General features: G+C 36.6%; 1 protein-coding gene across 1 annotated transcript in view; it reads left to right on the plus strand.

Annotated features, from left to right (window-relative positions):
- The window catches only part of ADCY2 (adenylate cyclase 2), a 211,637-nt gene that overhangs the window by 130,236 nt on the left and 57,771 nt on the right, over window positions 1-23,630 (plus strand). The window contains exons 5-12 of the mRNA XM_027644049.1: window positions 6,096-6,244; window positions 7,490-7,601; window positions 8,647-8,774; window positions 14,708-14,866; window positions 15,218-15,350; window positions 15,680-15,856; window positions 17,189-17,232; window positions 19,570-19,650. Coding sequence (XP_027499850.1) covers window positions 6,096-6,244; window positions 7,490-7,601; window positions 8,647-8,774; window positions 14,708-14,866; window positions 15,218-15,350; window positions 15,680-15,856; window positions 17,189-17,232; window positions 19,570-19,650 — 983 coding nt within the window. The remainder of the gene's footprint in view (window positions 1-6,095; window positions 6,245-7,489; window positions 7,602-8,646; window positions 8,775-14,707; window positions 14,867-15,217; window positions 15,351-15,679; window positions 15,857-17,188; window positions 17,233-19,569; window positions 19,651-23,630) is intronic.

Here is a 23,630-nt window from a genome sequence, read left to right on the forward strand (position 1 = left end):
ACTGGCAGCCCTTACTCAGGGCTCTCTTTCCTGTAGGAGCAGCTCCCAGACACCTGTGACTTGTCTTCTGCAAGATAATTTCATGAGGGCATTTGCATTCCATGGCTGAGGAAATAATGAGGACTGAGAGGATGGTGCTTTCATTTCTCCTGTGTGCATTGATTTTCTGGTGTTGATATTCTGGCTCCTGGCATTACCAGCCTTGAAATTTCACCAAAAGAGTCATCAAAACAAAACATCTTACAGTGCTGTGCTTGGGGATTTTAAAAAAACTCAGTTTCCGTGGGGAAAAAAAAATAAATCATGAATGAACGTTGTTAGCAATGGGGGACCCTTTAGGAGAACAGATGAGAACAGATGAGAGTTCATAGTTCTGTCCTGAGGAGACATGTTATCTGTGCCATAAAGTCTGTGCTAACCATAACTGGAAGCAAAAGCAGCAATTAGATATGTAAAAAAAGGGTTCAATATGGTCAAAGTTGTGATATGTAGATTTCTAGATGGCAGGAAAAATCCTTAAACTGTGTCTGGCTTTGTCAAGGCCACTAGCACTGTTTTGGAAGTATTCAAAGAAAAAGGTCATCATAACTAAGGGGCTACCACTAGACAAAAAAAGTATAAACAATCAATATGAAATAAAAGATGCTGCTGTGATGGTTTTGCATTTGGAAAGAAATACAGTGATGTACTCAACAACTTGGTAGGAAATCGAGTCATATGAAAATATTTTTCAGTTTTTAGTGGGGAATAGGTTTGAGTTAAATAACTTTCCAAAATCAGAAGATTTCAGTAAGATGTTTGATGCAATGTGCACAGTATAAAAGTACTGACACTCCCCATGAAAAGAGCACTGTCTAATGGATTTTGATTGGAGTGAGTGGAAATTAGCAGTGGAGATGTTCAATGAATTGGCATGTGTTTCATGTTCTGCAAGAGCCGTATCTCCTTGTTTATGCTGTTATGTATTTTGTATTAATGATCTAGGAGGTATGTGAAGACATTCATAGACAACCATTTTTGCAGAAATCACAAATATTGATCTGATAGTAAATACTGTAATATGGAATACTTTATAAATTATATTAATCAAGAGAGCTTATAATAACTGTCTGAAGAGTCATAATTCTAGAAGCAAAGAGTATGGGCCAGAACTAGAATATTTCAAGGCTGCAACTTCAAAAAATATTTTGGAGACAATAGGAGACATGAAAAGGCAGACAGGGAACTCCAGGAATGTTACAGCAGAAAGTTGTGCAGTGTAAATCATGGACATATTGAAGAGAATAAAGCAGGGGGGTAGGTGTGTGCGTGTCTTTGTTTACTGGAGCAAAATTTTAGGATTGATGTCAAAAAAACTTTGAAAAATGTTTGAAGGTTGTTAGGTTTTTGAGAAGAGAGTGTAGAAAATACTAAGGAGCAGGAGATTTTTGGAGCTGTTTACCTGATCAAAGTTATCTATGTTTGCAAGGAACAGAGTATGGACATTAATCTTGAGCTGAGAAAGCTATAACGGGACCAAGACTTCAAAGTAAGAAATACACAACACATTTTAACAGTTTTTAACAGTTTTAACAGTTCAGCTAACTAACAACTAGAACAAACTGCAGAGGAGTTGATGAATTCTTCACCTCTTTATGTTTCTGTAATCAAGATTGAATACCTTTCTCCGTGTGTATGAATAAAATTGATTTATTGGTCTTAGCACAGATAATAAGATTGGTGGAGATTACTAACATAGGCTAAATTTAAGGGGATAATAGCGTGTAATTTTTAAAAATCATCTCCCCTCCCAGTCAGGAATCCAAGTTATCTTGAAGAAAAAGCAATTTACAACTATTTATCCTTGTAGGTGTATTTAAGAGAATGATCATGAGGTCTGGGTAAACAGTACCATAATTTGACAAACAAGTACCCTGTTGATCCCCATCTCTATCAACTTCATAACTGTTTCATCATTTTGTGATCAGGAGTCACAAGATTCCTTTCCTGTAGGTTATCTTTTTATACATTTCAAGGGCAGTTGAAAATTTAATTATCTTTATTAATTATTTGTTATTTGTTTATTTGTTAACTTTGTTGTGAAGCAGAATGCATGTAAGGCTAATTGCTGACTTACTGACCTGGTTTGTCAAACTTGCTAAATAGATAATTAAACATATGCCAGAGGAATCTGAAAACAAAATCCAACACACAGGAAATCAGATTTCATTATGATTCTGTGATTCAGTACCTTAAATGACATTGAAAGGGACAAAAATATCCCTATATGGGATTACAGGGACAAAAATATTCCTATAGTCCTTTACTGATCTACGAATATATAATTTTTCTGCAGGCTGCTTGAACATCAGAAGAATGTTAACAACAGAGTTGGACATTTCTTCCAGTAAGACCAAGATTTAGACCTGCAGTTCCCTCCGTAGAAAACAGAGAGAGAGAGAGAGAGAGAGAGAGAGAAAGAGAGAGACAGAGAGAGAGAGAGATGCTCCCTCAGGAATTCGGTATTAGATTCTGTGAATTGCCTTGAAGGAGTGTTTCTCTCTACTGAGAGTAAGGCACTAAGCTAATTTTAATGTAATGAGTCATATCAGACTACTTTTATTTCTCCATGTCATTCTGTTGTCTATATTATTCAAGAGATCAGACTAGATGGAAGAGTATTTGGCCTTTAAATCTATAAATTCTTAGAATTATGCTACAGTAAGGAGTTACTAGTTGTGTAATCCCGTACATGTGAGTGAATCAGTATTGGTAGTTTGCATAACAAAGCAGGAATGAGCAAATAAATAAACCATTATTGCCTCAAGCCAAGAAGAGGTTGATTTGTGAAACATGCACTTTAAAAAATGTACTATACCAAGCATTTGAGGATATTTTGTTTGTTTACTGCACAGCAGCATCATGGTACTATGCAAGATACTCAAACACAATTGCCACCTTGCAGAATACAACAGACTCCTGTGTTCTTTAAATGAGCCATGCTAACTTACTCTAACTAAACAAACAACTTGAGTTTATCAAGCTGTAGAGGAGTGGTGTGTAACTGCGAATCACTGCTAAAGTCATCTGTATGATTCAGGGAAAATTCTGACAAAGAAATCAACTTGGATGTGAAATTGAGAGAAGGGAACTCAAATAACAGTGTGACATATACCATGGAAAATCTTTGGTTGGAGAATCCAGAGAGGATGACTACTTGCTATCCTTCTACTGGTATCCAGAGGAAGAAGAGAGAAGTACTTAACCCTACAGTATTGAAAGGCGCTATAACGTTGTATTCAGTACAGATTGTGAGCTCTGTCTTTTAGCCCTAGGACTTAAAAGATCTCAGCTACAAGTGACTTGAGTGGTTGAGAGGAAAGCAATTGGTCTTGATGCTTCAGTTATGTTCTTTTAAGCCACCAGCGATGACAAAACAGGAAGGAAGAGGTGTTCTTAAGTGCTATGCATATCTTTGGATCTTTTAGCGGAAAGAGAGGGAACAATGTATTTTTAAGCATTTTGCATTTGTCTAGCTGACTAGCCCAGCTACAGTCTTCATAAGAAATTGAGATTCAATTTCTTTCACAATTGCCTTTTAGTGAAAGAAATGAAAATTAACAATCCACATTATCACACAAGTGATAACTTCAGGATTGAAATGTGAGCACTTGCAGCCTGCATGACTGAGAGGGTGACTGAAGGCTCTAGGTGCAAGCTGGGTGTGGCAAAGTATTCTGCAGTGCTTCACCGATTGCAGTTCACTAAAGCCACCTCTGGTTGCAACCTTCTCTTTTGTACAGTGGAAACAGAGGAAGGAAAATATTCTTTGGAGGGAATTCTGGTGTGGTGAACAGCTTCACCAGGATGCTTAAGCAGACTGGAATAGTGGTCTGGTCTGGAGAGAAAAAGGAGGGGAAATATTCCATCTCTCCTGATGTCCCCTTTCTTTTTTCCCTTCTCTCATATGATTCTTTGGCTTGTATTTGACTTTACGGTTCTTCCTATGAAAAGTTTTTCTCTTGCTTTTTCTCTTGCTTCCTTGAAAACCTTTGCTGCTTTTTCCTATGACCTTTGTCCAGCCCTTCTGGGTTTCAAACACATAAGCAGTAACCTAACATTGAGTGTCTGCATCACTGTGTGTCTGGAATCATAACAGTCATAGGAAGATTGTGAACTAGCTTGCATTTACGAGCCATGGTACAACAGGAGTATGGTAATGTCCAATTGTAGCTCAGAGCATTCACCTCTTCATTAACTGTGTAATAATAATTATTAGCAAGTGCTGACCCATCCAGTACATCACAAAATAACAATTTTCTGTTAGATAAAGATCAAGTTGGAAGAATAAGCTTTCATTATGGAAAAAAAAATCTATTGTTTGTACAGATATTTTTTCCATATTAGCAAAATGCCTCCACCAAGAACCAGTGCAAATAAAACATTGCTAGTGAACATAAGCAATGAAAATACATCAATCTCTTGGAAGTAAACTTGCTAAAATGCCTTAATATACTAAATAAAACTTTCATTTAAGAAACAAAGTCACATTAACATTTTGATGAAAAGTCAATTGTATACGTCCTTCTCAGTTGCAATGTGTCAAATCTGAGATCCTAGCAGTAGGAAAATGGTACTTCTTATTTTATTCTTACCTAATTAGTGAAACTAGAAACAAGTATGCTTTACCTTGAACATTTACTTCATGGGTCATCTTTCTGTTTATGTGTTATACCTTAGTATGCAAAATAAAGAACAGTCCATACCTATGTGAATCAAAATTATTTTCAGATCCCATCAGAGTGGAAAAAAAAAAAGAAAATTTTTAGTTCAATATTTATTTAGCGACAAAGCAAGATTTTGTCTTGCTTCACTGAAGTAAAGGTTTTTTACAAAGTATGTATAGGATCAGTTTCACAGGGCCTCATATAACTTAGTGCTATGCTTACAAGTGCACAAATGCTATGAGGAATGTGAAGTTTTCATTATATATGAGAGATAGATAGCTGAGATAGCTGTAAATATTCGAAGAGTCTGTAGCCCTGTATTGCCATGCTCTACTCAAGGTCATTAGACCTGAACAGAAGTAATTATCCCAGGCAGAGAATTAGATTAATGGTTACATTTCTTCTGGTACCTTCATGAATAGAACAGCAAACTCTACAAAAATACACGTTGTGAAACAAAGAGAATGCATCATTCTGAGTAACACCTGCAGATCACGCACATTTTGAGATCATCATTTCTTCTGGCTTAGCTGTCTCTCTATCTGACTCTGACTAGGGCTTTTCCAGATGCCTTCCCTCTCCTCACTGGCTCAGGGTTTTTGTGCTTAGCCAGAATTAGTCTCTCTGCTCTTTTTCAGTTTCAAGATGGAGTATGATCAAAGAAAGAAGGGTTTTTTTGCAGAGTTCTTGTTGATCTGTTTTCCAGAGAAATAGGACCTGAGTTTAAGGCTGTCACAGGTAAAATGGGCAAAATGAAAATGCACTGATTTGCAAAAGGAAGACCATAATACCAACAAATGATGAAAAACATGTATAGTTTGGGGTTCTTTTAGTATTCAATTTGCTTTTAAGTTAATATTTTAAAAAAATATTTTGTCAAATGCAATAATAAAGTACATATCAAAATGGTCTGCAAAATTTCAAGATTTGCAATATTCCATGTCTTATTTTATCTTTTATTTTCAGTCTAACAACTGCTAAAATTATAGCTAAACATTTAAAATACATTAAAAAAAATATTTAGCCTATTCTACCTGAATTAAACTGCATTTCCCTTAAAGTCCTCTGAACTGGCCTTGCAGCTCTTGTTTTATTTGCTACATACTACTCAGATATTGAATAGATTACTGCACATAACTTCTTCTGATATTAAGTTTAGCTTAAGCTTTTTCTAACCTTGAAGAAACTAGGTATTACTTGGAAGCATGTATATATTCCTGTCATATTCTTCAAGGAACTGATTAACTTTGAAGGCCATACCAGGTCTGAGTGCAAACCTCATCAGAATGTTCTATAGTATTGACAATAATGTGTGCCTTGCACAGTGTTGCTACCATACTAATTTTATTCTCCTTAAAGAAATTGTGGACATTTCATTTTAAACTTTAGGAGCGTCTTCTACTTTCTTTACTGCCTGCTCACATTGCCATGGAAATGAAAGCAGAGATCATTCAGAGGTTACAAGGTCCGAAGGCAGGTCAACTGGAAAACACCAACAACTTCCACAATTTGTATGTCAAAAGGCACACCAACGTAAGGTATTGTACTGTAACAAAATGTATCAACAACATTCAGAAAAAAAAATGAAAAGAAAGCAATCCTTTTAATATGATTTTCAACAATTCAGTGTTTATTATCTGTTAATCTGATCAAATGCTGACAATTCCATGTTCCAGAAAGTCACAAAGGTGATGGAGTTGTTTAGAAAAAGCCACACATTAACAGGCTCTTTACATGTCTTCTTGGTCTGTTCAACCTGGAGGAGACTGAGGGGAGACCTCACAGCAGTCTACAATTCCTCCTGAGGGGAAGAGAAGGGGCAGACACTGATTGACCAGTGACAGGACCCAAGGGAATGGCCTGAAGTTGTATCAGGGGAGGTTTAGGTTGGATATTAGAAAAAGGTTCATCACCCTGAGGGAGGTTGGGCCCTGGAACAAGCTCCCCAGGGAAGTGGTCACAGCACCAAGCCTGACAGAGTTCAAGAAGCATTTGGATGATAATCTCAGGCACCTGGTGAGACTCTTGGGGGTGATCCTGTGCAGGGCCAGGAGTTGGACTCGATGATCCCTGTGGGTCCCTTCCAATTCGGCAGATTCTGTGATTCTGTGATTTTTCAAGTTAAAGTACTAAATCTTGCTTTCATGTATACCAGTCAAAATTGTAATTCATGTCAGTTGTATTATTTTGATTTTGTATTTTTCTTAACTGGAACGATTTCTCAGGCTTTATATCATGTAAATACAGACAGCTGTATGACGTATGTATTTTACAAAGTACCTGAGAAAAAATATTCTGAAGGATCCAGTTATTTATTAATTCTAAACTTTAGTAGTTAGAAAAATAACTCACCATTTATTTCAGACATTCTTTCTTCTTTACAATTTCTTTTGCGTGGCTTTTTGATTGGACAAGTTAGTTTGAATTACATTCTTAGATATTTTAATACACTAACAAGTATAGGTACAGAATGTCTATAAATACCTGTAAATATAGGTATACTATAAAGGTAATACTTGAGAAGATAATACCTATTAAGATCAGTATAGGTATATATTACCTATAATGCCTATATTACCATAGCACCTATTTAGATAAATGTAGGTTTGCCTATAAATATAGTTGTATTTATTGCTCTTCATTTAGCAGTGGCTGTTTTGGGTACAGGCATGCCCCTGTGAAGTCCAGAATGCTTATGCTCAGGTTTAGCTGTTGTTTGATAAATCTGAGTCCTGCAGAAGGAAACTGTGACCAAGATTCTGTTCAATTCTATTTCTGTCTAGCATCTTGTATGCTGATATTGTGGGATTCACTCGCTTGGCCAGTGACTGCTCACCAGGGGAATTGGTGCACATGCTAAATGAGCTGTTTGGCAAGTTTGATCAGATTGCAAAGGTGAGTTTCTATGGGCTGCTGCTGTTAGTTTAAGTAAGTAAGTCATCTTTAAAATATTTTTTTCTTCTCGGGATCTTCAAGCAGTATTTCTGAGACTTTGGCAGGAAGATTGGATTTGAAACATGAAGGAAAAAACTCTGGCTCTGGTCTGAGTGCATCAGTGTATTTCTATCAGTGTGACAGTCTGTGAAACTCAAGATAGCTCTCTCTAATAGGACCAATAGAGACAGCCTATGGAGACCAGTAAAGCTTAATGGCAGATGAATACCTCTTTCAATAGCTTTTTTACAATAACAGGGATTATGAAACTCAAGATAGAAAAGGGTTAGTTTTCTGATCTCTGGAAAAGCATTTAAGAGACTGGAGGAGGAGAGAGACGGTATTGATTGAAGCAATTTTAATCACTGACCGCAGCCTCTTGATTACTCAAAGAAAAAATAAAAAGCAAGTATAAAATTTTCTTCTGTTTATTTAGGCGCTATTTTTCAAAAAATACATCAAACTTTATGTGTGAAGGTGAAATCAGAAACACCAGAGCATATAAAAATTTCCTGTGTTATTAGTTCAAAAACTATTTTCCGGTATTAGTTTTAAAAACATAAAAACCTTTACATTAAAATATATTGAATTATAGAAATACTATTATGACTGGTAGTTTCTGGAAATATTCCATAGTACATCTTCAAAGATGTAAATGTGGAAGGCTAGGTCTTTTGATTTCATATTTCAAACAAAAAGGCTTTATTTTGATTGAGAATAGGATAGTTTGGCCCAGTTTTTTAATCTCAGCTGTGAACAACTCTGCGTATATATGTATTGCAGTATATTTACTTCCCGATTGTGCCCCTTAAGGACCGTAACAGACGGAGGGCTCATCCATACAAAACCCTAATAGCGCTTCTGTTTTAACAAGCCAAATCTTTCTCTACTGAAACAAGATTAAGTAGAATTTGCTAACATCATTTAAGTCAGACTTTGTAACAGTAACCCTACATTTATGTATTTCAAGTTGAAAGTGACCATCTCACCTTGCTTTTTCCTCTAGGAAAATGAATGTATGAGAATTAAAATCTTAGGTGACTGCTATTACTGTGTTTCTGGACTACCTATATCTCTTCAAAATCATGCCAAGAATTGTGTGAAAATGGGACTAGACATGTGTGAAGCCATTAAGTAAGTGCCAAACTTATTGTTAATTATTCAACAATAAAAATCTCTCTTTTTTCTGTTTCTGTGCTACTGGTTGAAACATTCAACCCTGCAGTAGTTGGTATGTTTCACTGCAAGGTCCAGTGTGGTTATCTTGAACTCGGCCTCAACAAAGAAATGTTTTAAAATGTTGTATAGTGCGAGGCTATGTCATCACTACACCGTAAAGATGATTAATGACCTGGAACAGTGCTCATATGAGGAAAGGCTGAAAGAACTGGGACTGTTCAACCTGGAGGAGAGAAAGCCAAAAGTGAGAGCACAAAGAAAATGTAGCCAGGCTGTTCAGTGGTGCCCAGTGACAGACCTTGAGGCAATGGGCACAAACTGAAACACCGGAGGTTTCCTCAGAACTTTGGGAAACACTTTTTTTCATTGTGAGGGCCACTGAGCACTGGCATGGGAGTTGCCTAGGGAGGTTGTAGAGTTTCCAGCCTTGGAGATGCCCAAAGTCCAACTGGTATCGCCCTAAGCAACCTGCTTTGGCTGTGATTTAAACAGAAGGATAGACTAGACAATCTCTAGATGTCCCTTCTGAGCTCAATTATTCTGTAATTCTGTAATTATAAGATGGTAAATATCCCAATAGACATCACTTAACACTTTGAAGCTTAGCTTTTTTGCAGTCGTGATGCTGCCACCCACCTGTGAGTCAAACAGCTGTGAGAAGCCAGAGCTCCTGGCTCCTCGTAAGTTTGGAAATCAGTGGTGGTCAGGAGCTGTTACCTGTCCACAATTAAGATACCTCACAGCCCTTAACCTGTGGAGTGATATTGAGCATGTCCACCAAAGACATTTTTAATGGCTTAGAGATTTCTGGACTGAGACCTATTTCCCATGTAGTTAGATAAGCAATTAAATATGCGTACCTTACTAAACCCCATGTTTAGGTTTAATTTCACCTTTTCTGTATAGATGAGGACTTCCTGAAACATTTGTTTCAGTCAACACATTGAGGTATTATAGAGAATTCTGTGTTTATTAACAGTATTTTGAATTTCTGGGTTACTCTGTATATCTCTTTTTTTTTTCCCATAAAAATTGTGCTCATTCTGTCTTTGAAACAGAAAACAGAGCAAAGTATTTGTGAATCCTAATGTGATTGCATTTGAAATAGCAGTTGTAACTTATTTCAAGTAACTGAAATCTGATGGATTAACATTTGTAAGACAGCTGAGGATACAGCTACTTGAAGAATTCTCTAGTTTATTATTGAAAAGTAGATTGGGAACAGATTATAGACAACTGTAGCAGTTGTGGTGATGATGGAACTTCAAAGTCTTGCAAAAGGACAGCTTTACCCCCTCTCAGCTCTACACCTGACTGCTATCAGAACTCTCAATGCAGAGCTGAAATAACTCTTGTAAGCTACCTGCCCTGTCTGAGTTCTACCACCACATTTCAGGGATGTCAGCACATCATGCTGAAGGATCTTAAACCTGACTACACTGAAACTTCAGCTCAGTATTGTAGTTTATTTGTTAAGTGAGTGTCTTATTCTGTTAGCTTATGCAGAAAACATTTTGTGAGGAAAGAACAATTAAAAAACCTTCCGTGTTTTTTTTTTTTCTTCTTTTTTTTTTTAACCAGGGTCAGAAAATTATACTTAAAATAATTGTCTGTAATTCATACCTGAAGTCATTTTTAGGTTTTAGGGATTAAACTATTGCAAATGGTTACTTATAGCAGTTATAATTAGTGGCGCAAATATCTTTTCTGTAGAAAAACTAAGTTTTCTTTGGCTAAAATCACGGTAAATCTAGGTGAGCTACACTTTGCAAAAGCATGTATCATGTGGAGGTCTGGATATTTGGGAGTCAGCACAGAAATCAGGTTGCTGCATTTTCTAAAATGTGGGGGTTTTTTTCGTCCATGTGTGGTTGTACCTTACATTGCATCCAAAAAGCCCATTTTTTAGATGGTACTTGGAGTACTTCTTCTTGACAAACTTTAAAATGTACAGATTTGGTTGTCTCTTCGTTTTTTTTCACTGAATTCTTTCTCTTTTTCACATAGACATACTAGACCAATATTATAATTAAAACATTTGCTTCCCTAGCATATTAGGAACTAAAGCTACCCATCCCTTCAGTAGAGCGTCTGGTAAAAGAGTGTCCGTCCTGAAGTTCTGACCCACTCTCTTCATTGGCTTAAAAATGTTGGATTTTTTTCCCCAACCTAGAATGAAAGCTTTCTGATTTAGATTTCAAAAGACCTGCGTGCTGTGTGAGAAATGTGAGTTAAAAGTATTTGCATAGAGCTTCTGATCAGCCTGTTTCTTTGTTACTTAAGAGAAAAAAGTATAGGAAGCTGGTGGAAAAACAATGCTAAGCTCAAGCCATAAAATGCCCTTCATGAAGAACTGAAAGTATAATATCACACATCATAATGCAATGTTTTACTTGAGCTCAGAGAGCAATCTGTCAGATTCTCACACTTCAGAATTTCCCAGTTTTCTTGGAAATAACTTTCTGCTCAAGCTGCCATCAAGTATGTTCATTATTAATGCTGTATGATCAGGTTCTCCTTGGTAAGAGCAGCCTTATAGACTAGAAAATTGTATGTTAGTTGTATAACTTATATGATCTGACTTTATTACTGTAGTCAGAAATCACAACGCTCCCATAGATGCCTGATTACCACAGCCTGTTTACAGAAGTGAGGAATCTGTACCCTTTGCTTTCAAATGCTTTTGAAGTATTATGTCAAGCGTTGCAGCCTGCCACAAAATTGCTGATTATTAATCAACTCCATATTTTGTTGTATAATTGCTTCATCTTTGTATAGAAGCATCTCCTGACATACTTCTGTGTTCTGTAAAATGAGAAGTAGTAGTACTCTTGCTGTTGGAAGTGTGTAACTCAATATGTTTGACTCTATCTAAAATATCTTTTTTGCCAGATACAAATTTTTGCTATATTCAGTCACTGAGATGCAAACTGCCCCTTCAGCGTGTAAGCTACTGAAATAGAGGAGTTTGCTGTTTAGATTAACAAAGCTGTATAGATTTTACCACCTGAATATGGTATCAGTTCCAGTTCTTTTTGAAGCAGAAAAGAGGAATTCTGCCAAATTGATGGGTGATCTGTAGTACAAAGTCTTATTTGTTCTGGTTATCTAATGATGTGTAGCTCCATTTTGAGCAATTCAGCCTCACTATGCTATGGATTGTTTCCATTTAAACGTGGATCGTAGTCCCATTGATTAATTTCTTTGCTACTCTGCACTATGTTGGAACAAATCCAATGTTTCCTGTAGTCTGCAGCCTGCTTGCCCAGGAGTGGGATGCTCACCTTATCAATCCATAGATGCCAGTGCTGCCTGTGATGTTAAGAGCCAACCACCTTAACTGGGTTCTTTAAGGCTAGAACTTATCTGTTAAGGCAAAATATGTTTATTTGTGAATATATGGGTTGTTTTCCTTCAGCCCAGTCTCCACTCTTTTGTCTCTCTGGTGCCTTCCTGTTTCTCAGCCACATGTTTCTCAAAGACTGTCTTTGATTTGGTAGCATAAAATGAGTTCCATTTCAGAGGAAAGTAAAAGAAACTGTTGGATGAGATGGTTATACCATTTTGAATGTTAGATACAAAATCAAACAGTTTTTTAAGGTATGTTTTCACTCCTGTAGGTCTAATCCCAAAGGAAAATATGCTTTTAAAATTAGCAATTTAGAGGGGAATAAATGCTCAAGGCTCACTGAATGTGTTGTAGTGTCTTAGATACCTCAGTCCATAGTTAGAGATGAATAAAGCTCAGGTTAAGAGAGTCGGTGTTTTCCTAATGATCTGAACTCTTGCTTGTGTGAAGTTGCAACAACTACCTGCAAGCTAACCGTACCTTTGAAAAACACAGAATCCTTAGAAACTCAAATTTCAGGTTACAATAGGAAAAATACAGTCTTGATGAATATTTTGACTGCCTAGCCGGGATGGGCACACAGCCTGTGGTGTGCTGAGGGAAACTAGAGAGACTATGGGAGAGAAAATGAAATAAAAATGGGAAATTTCAGATACGCTTGTGTAGGTAAGTTGAGTGTCCTATGGGGATGTGACAGATACCTTCTCGAATGCATTGTGTCTGCATCATCATAGCAATTGTTCAAGGAGCACATGAGAGAAGTAGTAGTAAACCCTAATTTGGTCCAGAGTTACACTGCTAATTTAGTCTTCTATGGTTTCTTTAATTTGTGAGACAGAAGAAAAGATTCAGTAGTGGTACATGTTCTACTTGCTCCCCTCCTTAACTCCTGAGAGCTTATTATAAAGCAGATTTTATTCTGCTTGCTCTGCAGAATATGACAGGGCAGCGTTTCACCAATTTACTCCTAGAGGATAAATGTTCGCCTTCCATTTTGCCCAGTTTTGTAAAACACTTGTTTTCAGAAGTGCTAAGCTTGTGTCATATTCCTTGTACAGAGCAAAATGGCATTTGTCATTTACCAACTGCTTACAAAGATCATTTACAGACAGTTCATTTTCATGTGTCAGCTACGTGAGAGCAGTGTAAGATGGCAAAGTGAAAAGAGATACTAATAAACACTTGATAGAGACTGAAGGAATTAAAGTAGTTTCAGTCATGCTCCTGTTACTTTAATTTCCCAGAAAAAGAACACTTGAGAACTAATGCTTAAATGTAGGCTTTACCATATCAAATTAAGCCTATTAAGTTCTATGTTCCCATTCATTACAAAAAAAAAAAAAAAAAGGAAGATAAATGGGCCAGCTCAATTGCTCAATTCTGTAATTCAGAGCTGATGATTCTCATCACGAGACTGAAGATGTTGCTAGAACTATGAACCTGACTTGTATACAGGAGCTATTTGGGTTCTTTATTCTGCAGTTGTTTCTTCCATTAACACCCTGAATTTCTCCAAGATAAATGTATGTGCATGTTCCTTATTACTGATTAGGTTTGGCTCCATGTGAGTTGGGGTTTTAATACATAAATGCAGTTAAGTTATGATCTTCCCATTTCTTAGAGCTGTATAAGCCTATCAATATCTGAATTAGTTTTATAACTCCTTACATATGTAGTCAGGTACCCATATGACATATGTCTGAAAATGTTCTAGCTGTTGGACCTTAGTCACCCACTCATGATTCAGAAAAGCTTCTTCTGGAAAGATAAATGCCTATCTTATGTGTAGGACTCTTCTGAGATTTGGGCTGGGTGAAGAGATACTTAACTCTGTCATTGAAAAGGTCAAAAGTTTAGATGTGGTCTGGACAGTGAGGGTGGCCTTTCAATCACCATATAATGTTGTAGTTGGTACAGCACACACTGAGCACGTGGAAGGCTGTTGAGCCTCATGTTCTCCACAACCTGAATGGCACTGAGCCCATATTCCTGAAGCGTGCACAAGCCACAGCCTGTAGAATATCCTGAGGTGCCGTGTTTTTCATCCTTCCCTTCAGATATGACAGATAAGAGAAGGTCTTCAATGCAAATATTAGGGTCTTCAGGTAGAAGGGCACATAACAGTAGTTCCAGATCTCCAGAAGCTTTCTGCAGTCCTTAGGTTTTTCACATTTCCACTACTTAGCTCAGCCTTCCCAAATAATTTCAGATGAATATAAAAGAAGGAACTTCAGATGTGGACTTGAGAATTAATATTTCTACAAATTGTTACAAGTATAGCTAATAGGAAAGGTAATATATAATCCTAGCATAAAAAGAATGGAGGCAGTGCTAAAAAGAAGTAAATGTTATTACAGTTGATATTGCTAATTTCACAGAAGGGTTTTGATTGAAGTAGACCTTAAAGATCACCCTGCCACAGGCTGGAACATCTCCCATCCAACCTGGCCTTGAGCACTTCCAGGAGTGTGACTGGTAAACTAAAAGAAAACAAAGGGCCGATTATGTATATTAACAGAGGTTTTCTTATCAACTGCAGGAAAGTGAGAGATGCAACTGGAGTTGATATTAATATGCGTGTGGGAGTGCACTCCGGGAATGTGCTGTGCGGCGTTATTGGGCTGCAGAAGTGGCAGTACGATGTGTGGTCACACGATGTTACTCTGGCCAATCACATGGAAGCCGGAGGAGTCCCAGGGTAAGAGGCTTCTCTGTTAACCTCTGGGCACATGGATTTTTCAGCCATGAAGAAAACACGTAGGTACCATGTCTTTCATGGAGATGCGTGAACTAATTCTTAGTGCTGTCTTTGGGGAAAAAAAAAGAGGCACTCGGTATTTTCTGTGATTTTAAGGAGTATTTTTTTGTATATGGAAACCTTTAGATTTATGCATACTAGAATTTCTAAAAATTAGATTAGAAGGACTGTAAATTAAGTGAGCAGCATATAAGAGGTATATCCAAAAGCTAGTAAAATGGTCGATCAGGTTCAAATTATGCTTTCGATCAGTATTTGTGATTCCGTCATTCTTTTAAAATATAATTTCAGCCGTGTTCACATCACCTCAGTCACCTTGGCACATTTGAATGGAGCTTACAAAGTGGAAGATGGGGATGGAGATGTGAGGGACCCATATCTGAAAGAGCATAATGTTAAGACCTACTTTGTAATCAATCCTAAGGTTAGTAGTACTTTTATTTTGTGGCCAGTCATAGTTATTTTTGAGCAGAACAACTAATCTCTTTATTGAATAATTCACTACTATAAGATATTGATTGGAGCTATTACTGATGCCTACAAATACATAATGTTTGCATTGCAAATGTTTCCCGCTCTTCAGAAATAAGTCTCTGATATTTCCCAGCAATATCATTAAGATTTACATGTTCCTAGTAACTCTCCATTTTTAAGTTCTTAAGCACACAGATCTGTGGTACCAGATGATGTACTGCTGCTTCAAAAGGTCACGAACACAAAGGCTGATACCACCTTTTATTTTCTTTCAACCAGGGAGAAAAGCGAAGCCCACAGCACCACATTCGACCTCGACACACTCTTGATGGAGCCAAAATGAGAGCTTCTGTCCGCATGACCCGGTACCTGGAATCTTGGGGAGCAGCCAAACCATTTGCACACTTGCACCACAGGGACAGCATGACCACTGAAAATGGCAAGATAAGCACAACAGTAGGGGCCTACTTATGTCATTTCATATAATTTAGTAACATTTGAAAGGAAAAAGGTACTCACTGCTAAATACCTGGTTATTTCTGATAGAAGAAGATACTTATGTTTGTCCAGGGCATAAACCCAGTGAAGTAGTTAAGAGCTTTTCCGCTGACATGGGAGCTTTGGATTAGGTCTAAGAAACCATGTCTTCCTATAAGTGCATCTCTGAATTATAAAGAGTCCAACATACTTACTAAAATACACAATTTGACCCTCTGAGCTCAGACCCGCCTCAGGCATAGCACGGATAGTGACTGCTATTCGTCTTTTAGAAAGATATTTTGAAGATACAGCCAGAATGCAACACCTTCAGGAATGAAAACTTTAAACACAGAGAAAGTCCTTGAGATTCATTGACTGTTCAGATACATTCTCCATTTGGAACATGCTAAACCTGGAGCAAAGGCTATGAAGTTAGAATAATCTGTGTGGTAGCTGGAGTGGACTTTATTCAGAGTACTCCGGGAGCCAAATCCATACTCACTGTTACATCTACCTTCTGAAGGTCCACCTACCACTCATTAGCTATGGTTGATGGCCTGAGTTGTAGAGTACTATAGTGCAACATTGCATCTCTTACACTGAACAGATTTTCTTAAAATTTTGCTAACCCTGTTTTACTGCTGTTGGTAAGGCACTGTGGGTCTACAGCTTGTACATTGATAATCTTCTACTTCTAAAAAGTGAAAGCACGAAGGTAAATTCTAATAGCTTTCAACACTGACATTCAGTTTTGTTCCTGTTACATATGGGAACATAGAATTGAGCCATGTGTTCTTGTTAAATAAATACAGTTCATCATAATGTGGATTGAGGCATGTTCATTACAGAAAGTACCCACCATCACTATTAATCACAAAATAAATGTGGCTGTGATGGCTGCTGTTGCTTATTGATAACAAATAATGACCATTGTCTGTATTTGGTTACTCAGGTCTGGTTTTTTTAAAAACACTTAAGATTCATTTTTGCTGAAACTGTCAAAACTTTGGGCTACATCCAAAGAGTGATGACATTGAATTCTTTCTGGTAAAGCAAAATATTCTTGGATTCAGACTATTGTATTATTTGTTTAGCGTTTATAATGATAGATCAGTTTTTCCCCAGGTCACTTCATCTTTACTCTTGGTTGGATTTTTCTTTTAAACAGTTTTAATCTAATGCTGAAAGTATTTGTATTGGAAACTTTTCCCCTTACTTGACCCTGTTTTCCACACTGTTTTTAAAGCAACTTAGTATTGTCAAAGTCTATTGTAATTAATAAGGTTTTATTGTTTGTTTGTTCTTTAGGATGTTCCCATGGGGCAATATCATTTTCAGCGTTGCAGAGAGAGGTAAATTAGTCTTAAAAAATTACTTATTCATCAAAAGTCTCTATAAATACATATACATTCATATGCTTTCAAATATTGAGGTCCATTTCTCACGCAAACTAATTTTTCTGCTGATACCTCTTACGTAGAGAAGGGCTATGGAAACAGGTGGGCAGACATATTACTTATGAATTGCAAATACACTTCCTGCTAACAAGGAGCATTATTCAGATTTGGTGTGTTGGTGAACTACTATTCGTTTCTTCTAATAAACCAGTTACTCTATCAGTGGGAAGAAAATTATATGCAGGAAAATTGGGAGGAGGCACAGAGATGTAAGAAAAGGGCAGATGGAAAGGGCTGTTAATAATTTTTCTTACAACAGCTAATAATATATACAAAAAGAACCATTTTATATATTTGTTTAATTGCTTTGTATTTATATTGTGGCTTATTATTTCAGTCTATTGTATGTTTGCAGTAATAGACATTCAAAAATTACTTTGTGATCTTTCTATAGTGCTCACACTACACAAAATATTTGTAAGATCTCAACAGCTTTAAGTTTTCATGCTCCTGCTTGGTACTTTGTTGACTAGGGCAAGATGATGATATAAATACTGTAAAGTCATTTGGAAGAACCTTTAAAAATTTGTATTTTCATTGTCCTTGGTTACTGTAGAGCTATGCAATTACCTAAAATATTGCTAAATTCCAGAGGATGAACAACTTTTGACTGAACATTCCTGACATTAATAAAAAGAGTCTAATTTTAAAACTACACATTTACGTTTGGACAGTATGTCCAAAGAACTTCTATCAGCCAGTGAAAGATCACTCTGGCATTTGGAAATACTGCAGTTCTTGAAGTTTCTGAAGTGTTCTTGCTTTTGTGTTTCTAAACTCCATTACAAAATAGATTTGAAAGGTACAAATGTGTCTTGATACCATATTATGGAATGTTTCTATAAAACATTACTGGCATCTAATGTCCTTAGTGAGACAGACATGTAACTAGGATTCTAGCTAAGCTAGTTAGTCATTCCCACGTGAAAGAGCTGAAATGATCATAAGCACTTTGAAAATCAATATTTTATTAGAATATGAAAATGTAGGGTTTGAAGCCTGACTGTAGACTTCTGTTTGTGGCAGTCTTAGCTCTTATGTAGTTACACAATAGTCTTATGTTGTTAAGAATCTGCCAGGAGGATTAAGTGTAATTAGACAATGTCTCCTTATCTATGTATTTCATCTAGATTGTTTTATATGTGAAAAATGATTTATAAGCACTTTCTTAGCTAAATTCAATAACATTGAATAGGCAAGAAATCAGTTGTGTTTTTTAAGATTCCTGTAAGTACACTAATATAATTTCTGTATTAATTTGAATCCTGCAACAGGTTATCAGTTTTGGGGAAATAACCCAAGAACTTGATGTTGAAGAAAATCCATGTTACCTTTTACAGGGTTCAATTTGTAGGTTAAGAACATTTTAGTAAGCATAGAGTCAAATTTCAGATCTAGCTGTTGACTTCTTACAAAACACTGTTTTTAAGATAACATTAAGATACAGAGACATAATCTATTAATATTTTAAATATTTCATTTTTAAGGAGAGCACAGCTACTGAAAGGATTAATGATGTTTGCAGTAATTTATATTAGCAGAGACAAACCCATTCTGATGATCTTCTCTTGGGTTCATGTTTGGTCCAGTCGAAAGAAAAGGTGCTTTTTTTATTGCAGATGAGTTACAAGATTATAAATAGAGAAACATGATGTATGTTTGAAACTAATTTAAGATGGTTCTGAGTTTTCTTATTAAAAATAATAAAGTATTTCCAAGAAAAGAAGAGTTATCAGGCTTTTGGTAGAGGGTACTTTTATGCCTCAGTGCACTATCACATTGTGCTCATCATAAAATTCTGACAAGGTTTTTAAAAATAACTGCAAGAAACAGGAATGTTTTATGAATTTGAACATATTCTTATTCTTTTTCATGAATTCATAATACTGTGGAAGACTTTCCTTCAACCAGAATTTCTTGAGTTCTCTTGGTTTTGATTTTTTTTCTGAAATATTTTCTTATGTTTGTATTTTAAGAGCTCAATATTTAAACTCTAGATTTGTGAGTGAGTGTGTGTGTGTGTGTGTGTGTGTGTGTGTCAGATTGTAGCTTATGCTGGTATTTTTAAGAGCTCATTACGAGGCTTAGTGTGCCTGATGCCTATAGCTCCTATTACAGTATAACTTTTTAAAAAATTGTTATTATCCTCACATGTTTATGCTAACTATTGTTTAATGTTTATTAACAATGTAATGATTTTCCAAAGTTAAATTCCCACATTTTTCTTTTCAGAACAAAATCACAGAAAAGAAGGTTTGAGGAGGAACTGAATGAGAGAATGATCCAGGCCATTGATGGAATCAATGCTCAAAAGTAAGTCTTTATCCTCTCTTGTTTCTGTTCTTTCCAACTTTGGCATAAATCTACAAGAGTGTTTGCTATTTTTTGTTCCCACATGCACACCAAATCTGAAAACAGTAAAGGTGTCACTAATACTGGGATAGGAAGCTCTGCACATTGTGAAGATTGGTTGTACAGTAGCATTTTCTACTATATGAGATAAGACAGTGCCTCTGAATCATGGTATGACAGAGGTTTTGACTTGTCTTCATGGCACAGGGGTTTTTGTTCTGTAGCTGTTTGTATCTGTAGACTCGTGGCCGTAACTACAGAGTTGTCTTAACTGAGAGCAGAGGAGTAAGGCCCAGCAATAACTGACTCGGGAATCAGAATGATGTGAAAATTGATGCTTCACAATTGTCACAGAAACAGTTCCTCAGAATTAGAAACTTTCCCTAAAATCATAGTTTAATATCTCTCTGTTTCAACTAGTTGTTTGATTTCTTAGAGAAGGCTAATCTTGCTGGCATATTGGAATTGCTGTGGGAGGCAACCTGACGTGTTTTTTCTGTGACCTAGGAAGAGCTGGAGGCAGTATTGATCTTCTCCGTTTGCTGGTGAATAGATAAGACTGAGAGAGAAATCAATACCGGAAAAAATAAGTGTTCAGGCTTTTTATATTTATCTGATGAAATAAGAGAATTGCCCTTCAAAAATGTGGACAATAAGTCCAATGAATTACGTTTCCCCCCTACTTCTGTTACTCAGAATCTTAATGATCTGAGTATTACACCTAATTATTAAATGCTCATATGTCACATTTGGAGTTTTTTTCATATTTTAGTCCTATTAATGATACTTTGCCTTAGGAAAGTATTTTTCAGTCATTTTAGAAAAGTGTTGAGAGTTGTAGGTCATAGAAAGAATAGAGTGAAAGAGGGTAGGTCATGTGATTTGATTATACTAGACTTGTCTAAAACAGCAGTATAAATTTTGGTAGTTTTAATATGTCTTTAGGTACACTTGCTCTGATAAGTGGATTGTAAAAATGATGATTTGATGTCAAAAGTAATTCGTCTGTATAAATGCATTAAAATATTGGTGTGACCATACTGTATGTTGTTTTATCTCAGAGAATCCTTGTCTTATCTAATTAGTGCATAAAATTCAGAGAAACTTTGGGATATAAAATGTTTCTGAAAAATTTTCAGTGCCTTTTGTGAATTACATGAGGAATTGCACCAACATAAGGAATGATCTTATATATCAGAAAGGTTGAATGTCACCTTCCAAAACTAGATTGTCTACCTATCTCTGTATTGATTTGCTGAATCAATCACTTAAAAGCTATGATTCAATTGAATACCTGAGAATAACTTGTCAAAAGTCCTGATTCCTCAAACGGAAGTTAATTCAATAATACTGTAACTATGTGAAGACTAAGCACATAGAACAGTTAAATAAAATATTTCCTACGTTTAGAACACAAAACAAGTCACATTTTACATATTTTTGTGCCTCAATTTTTTGACTGTAAAATGAAAATAACATTATCAGCTACAGTAAATGAGTGGTTGTGAAACAAAATCTTTTGCTTTTGTGAAGCAAGAAGCAAACCTTTAAGAAAATCTGTAAGAACTGGTATTTCTAAATGTTTTCAAGTGTAAAGTTTGGATTGCATAGCAAATAGGTCTGTGACTGAAAAAGGAAAATTAAAAACCATTATTACTCTTAAAATATGGTATTAAAAGTACCATGTTTTTGACCTTTTTAGTTAGAAAAATGCATGAAAAGAATTCAAAAGCAAACATTCACTGTATAGAGTCATGTTTCTTCCACCCTGAGCTGTCAGCATGCTCTGACTTTTTCATCCACACCATGGTTCTTAGCTACATGTCATTCTGTGAAGAAAGTAACTGGTTGCAAGAAAATGGTCATAAAATGGGGGTCTTTGGAAATTAAATGGCCAGGTGCTTTTCAGCCAGTAACTGGAAGATAAGGGAATGTAGAGTCTGTATCTTCTTAGTCCAAGACAATGCTGTAGTCCAAATGAATCACTGTCTTTACTCAGTGTAAAATAGTGTGATTTGTATTGAAATGGTATCTCAAGTTTTTAAAGTCACTGTAGCGTTTTCTCTGGGATCCCTCCCTCCCTGCTCCTCTGCCTGTTCACAAGCTGGCTTGGCGATCTTTCCGGAAAACTGCCAAGCGCCACGTGTACACACTGTCAATAGCTCTGGGCATCTGGGTTAAATTCCTTCTTGTGGAATGTAAATGAAACTCTGGAATCTAAAAAGCAGCCCAGGGGCTTTACAGCATGATTCAGAGTAGTTGACTTAGTTGGCAGTGTCCGTCGCAAAGTTGCATGAGGAAAGTTATGACCTGTTTATTCAATATTATTCTCTTAGAGCACTGCATTAAAATATACAGAAATACAGATTTAAAAGAGTGAGTGAGAAACAAAGAGCTTCGGTGCCTTAGCCATTAGGGTGTAACATCATGCTTTCTCCGTGTTTCCTTTTCCTGTACCTTCAACAAGGTACTCCTGACTGCCAAGGGCCTGTCCTGCACAAGAGGGGGGTGAGAAGCCCTAGCTAGGCCATCCTGAGCCTTGGTGGTTAGGAACTTGTGTAGGACTTGGATGGGTGGTAATCTCTTGGCTAAATATGCACCTACAGAGGGGGCTAAACTAAATCTAATTGGTCTTTGGTAAGTAGTTACTATGTTAGAGACACACTCTCTTTGCCCTCTTTTTCCTTTAAGTCACAGTGGCTGCTGTGTTCTGTGCATAATTCCTTGCTGTACACTGTCAACCAGCACAAGGCCTATTAAACCACATACTTCCATGGATACAACCTGAGTTCAGCTGTCTGTCTCTGTTGTTCCTGGGATTGCAAAAGAATTTAAGATGAAATTTGGTACCTAGCTTCCCAGGAGACATATCCCCAAGTACTTGAAAATACTTTGGTAAGTTTTAGGTTCATCAGGGAGTGAGGCTGGAGGCAGAATTTTCAGCCCTTATCTCTATGCCAAAGGTATGTGACTTTGTGCTTTCTCTTCTGTACTTGCTCTCCACTTCCATTTGTATATGTTGTACTATTCCCTTGTCTCAGACCTGTCAGCATGTGCTACCTAAAACCAGTATAGTTGTTTTTTTTTTCTGAGCTTTAAAGAAAAACTAAAATCTTCTGAAAACATGAATTTATGATGTGTGGAGTATGAGGCTGACTTCGCATGGGATCAAGTGCGTACAAACCAAATTAGGCTTTTGGGAGTAGATCTGCAGACAGAACTTTTTAGCAGTGTGGTAATGGTAATTAAATCAATCCTCCTGTCAGGTACTATGGGAAAAAAATGGGAAATTAGTTAACTATTTGGAAAAGAGGGTTACTTTAAGTTTGATTTTTATAACTAAATGGAAAAAGAATTGCATTAAATTTTAGCAGTTTACTAAAAATATTCCACAAACTGAATGTTTTCTCTAGTAGGTTACAGCTGAACCAAAAGAAAATCATACCATAGGTACACCAGACTGCCAGATGTGTTTCTTCTCAGAATCCTAATTGTGATCAGATATAAATGTGAGCCTTTGCAGAGCAGACTGGGAAATATATTTTGGAATTAAACATTCCTAGAACTGAGAATATTTACAGCCCCTTATTCTAATGAAACTGATTGCACAGGAATGGAGACAGTCTCCCAGGCAAGGAAACAAATACTTTTGATTTCATAAATCAAAGCTAATAGCTTACGCTCCACTCTGTCCACTCCTGTTCTCCCAGGACCTTAATTTTGGATCTGTTCCACTGTGGTTCATTACTGCTACTTATTTGCATTGCAGCCTGTCAGTTGGGACTTGAAGTACTACTTGAAGCCTAATTTAAAGTTATTGCTGGAAATGTTGGAAAAAATCTCAGGCCCAACTATTATTCAAGCTCAAATATTGCATGTCCACAGAATTAGTCTGCTTAATTAATTTTTTTTCAGATCTGTGTAGTGCCCTTGAGGTACAA

Source organism: Corapipo altera, unplaced genomic scaffold, assembly GCF_003945725.1.
Source record: "Corapipo altera isolate COAL_440 unplaced genomic scaffold, ASM394572v1 24b, whole genome shotgun sequence".
In the NCBI taxonomy this organism is placed as follows: domain Eukaryota; kingdom Metazoa; phylum Chordata; class Aves; order Passeriformes; family Pipridae; genus Corapipo; species Corapipo altera.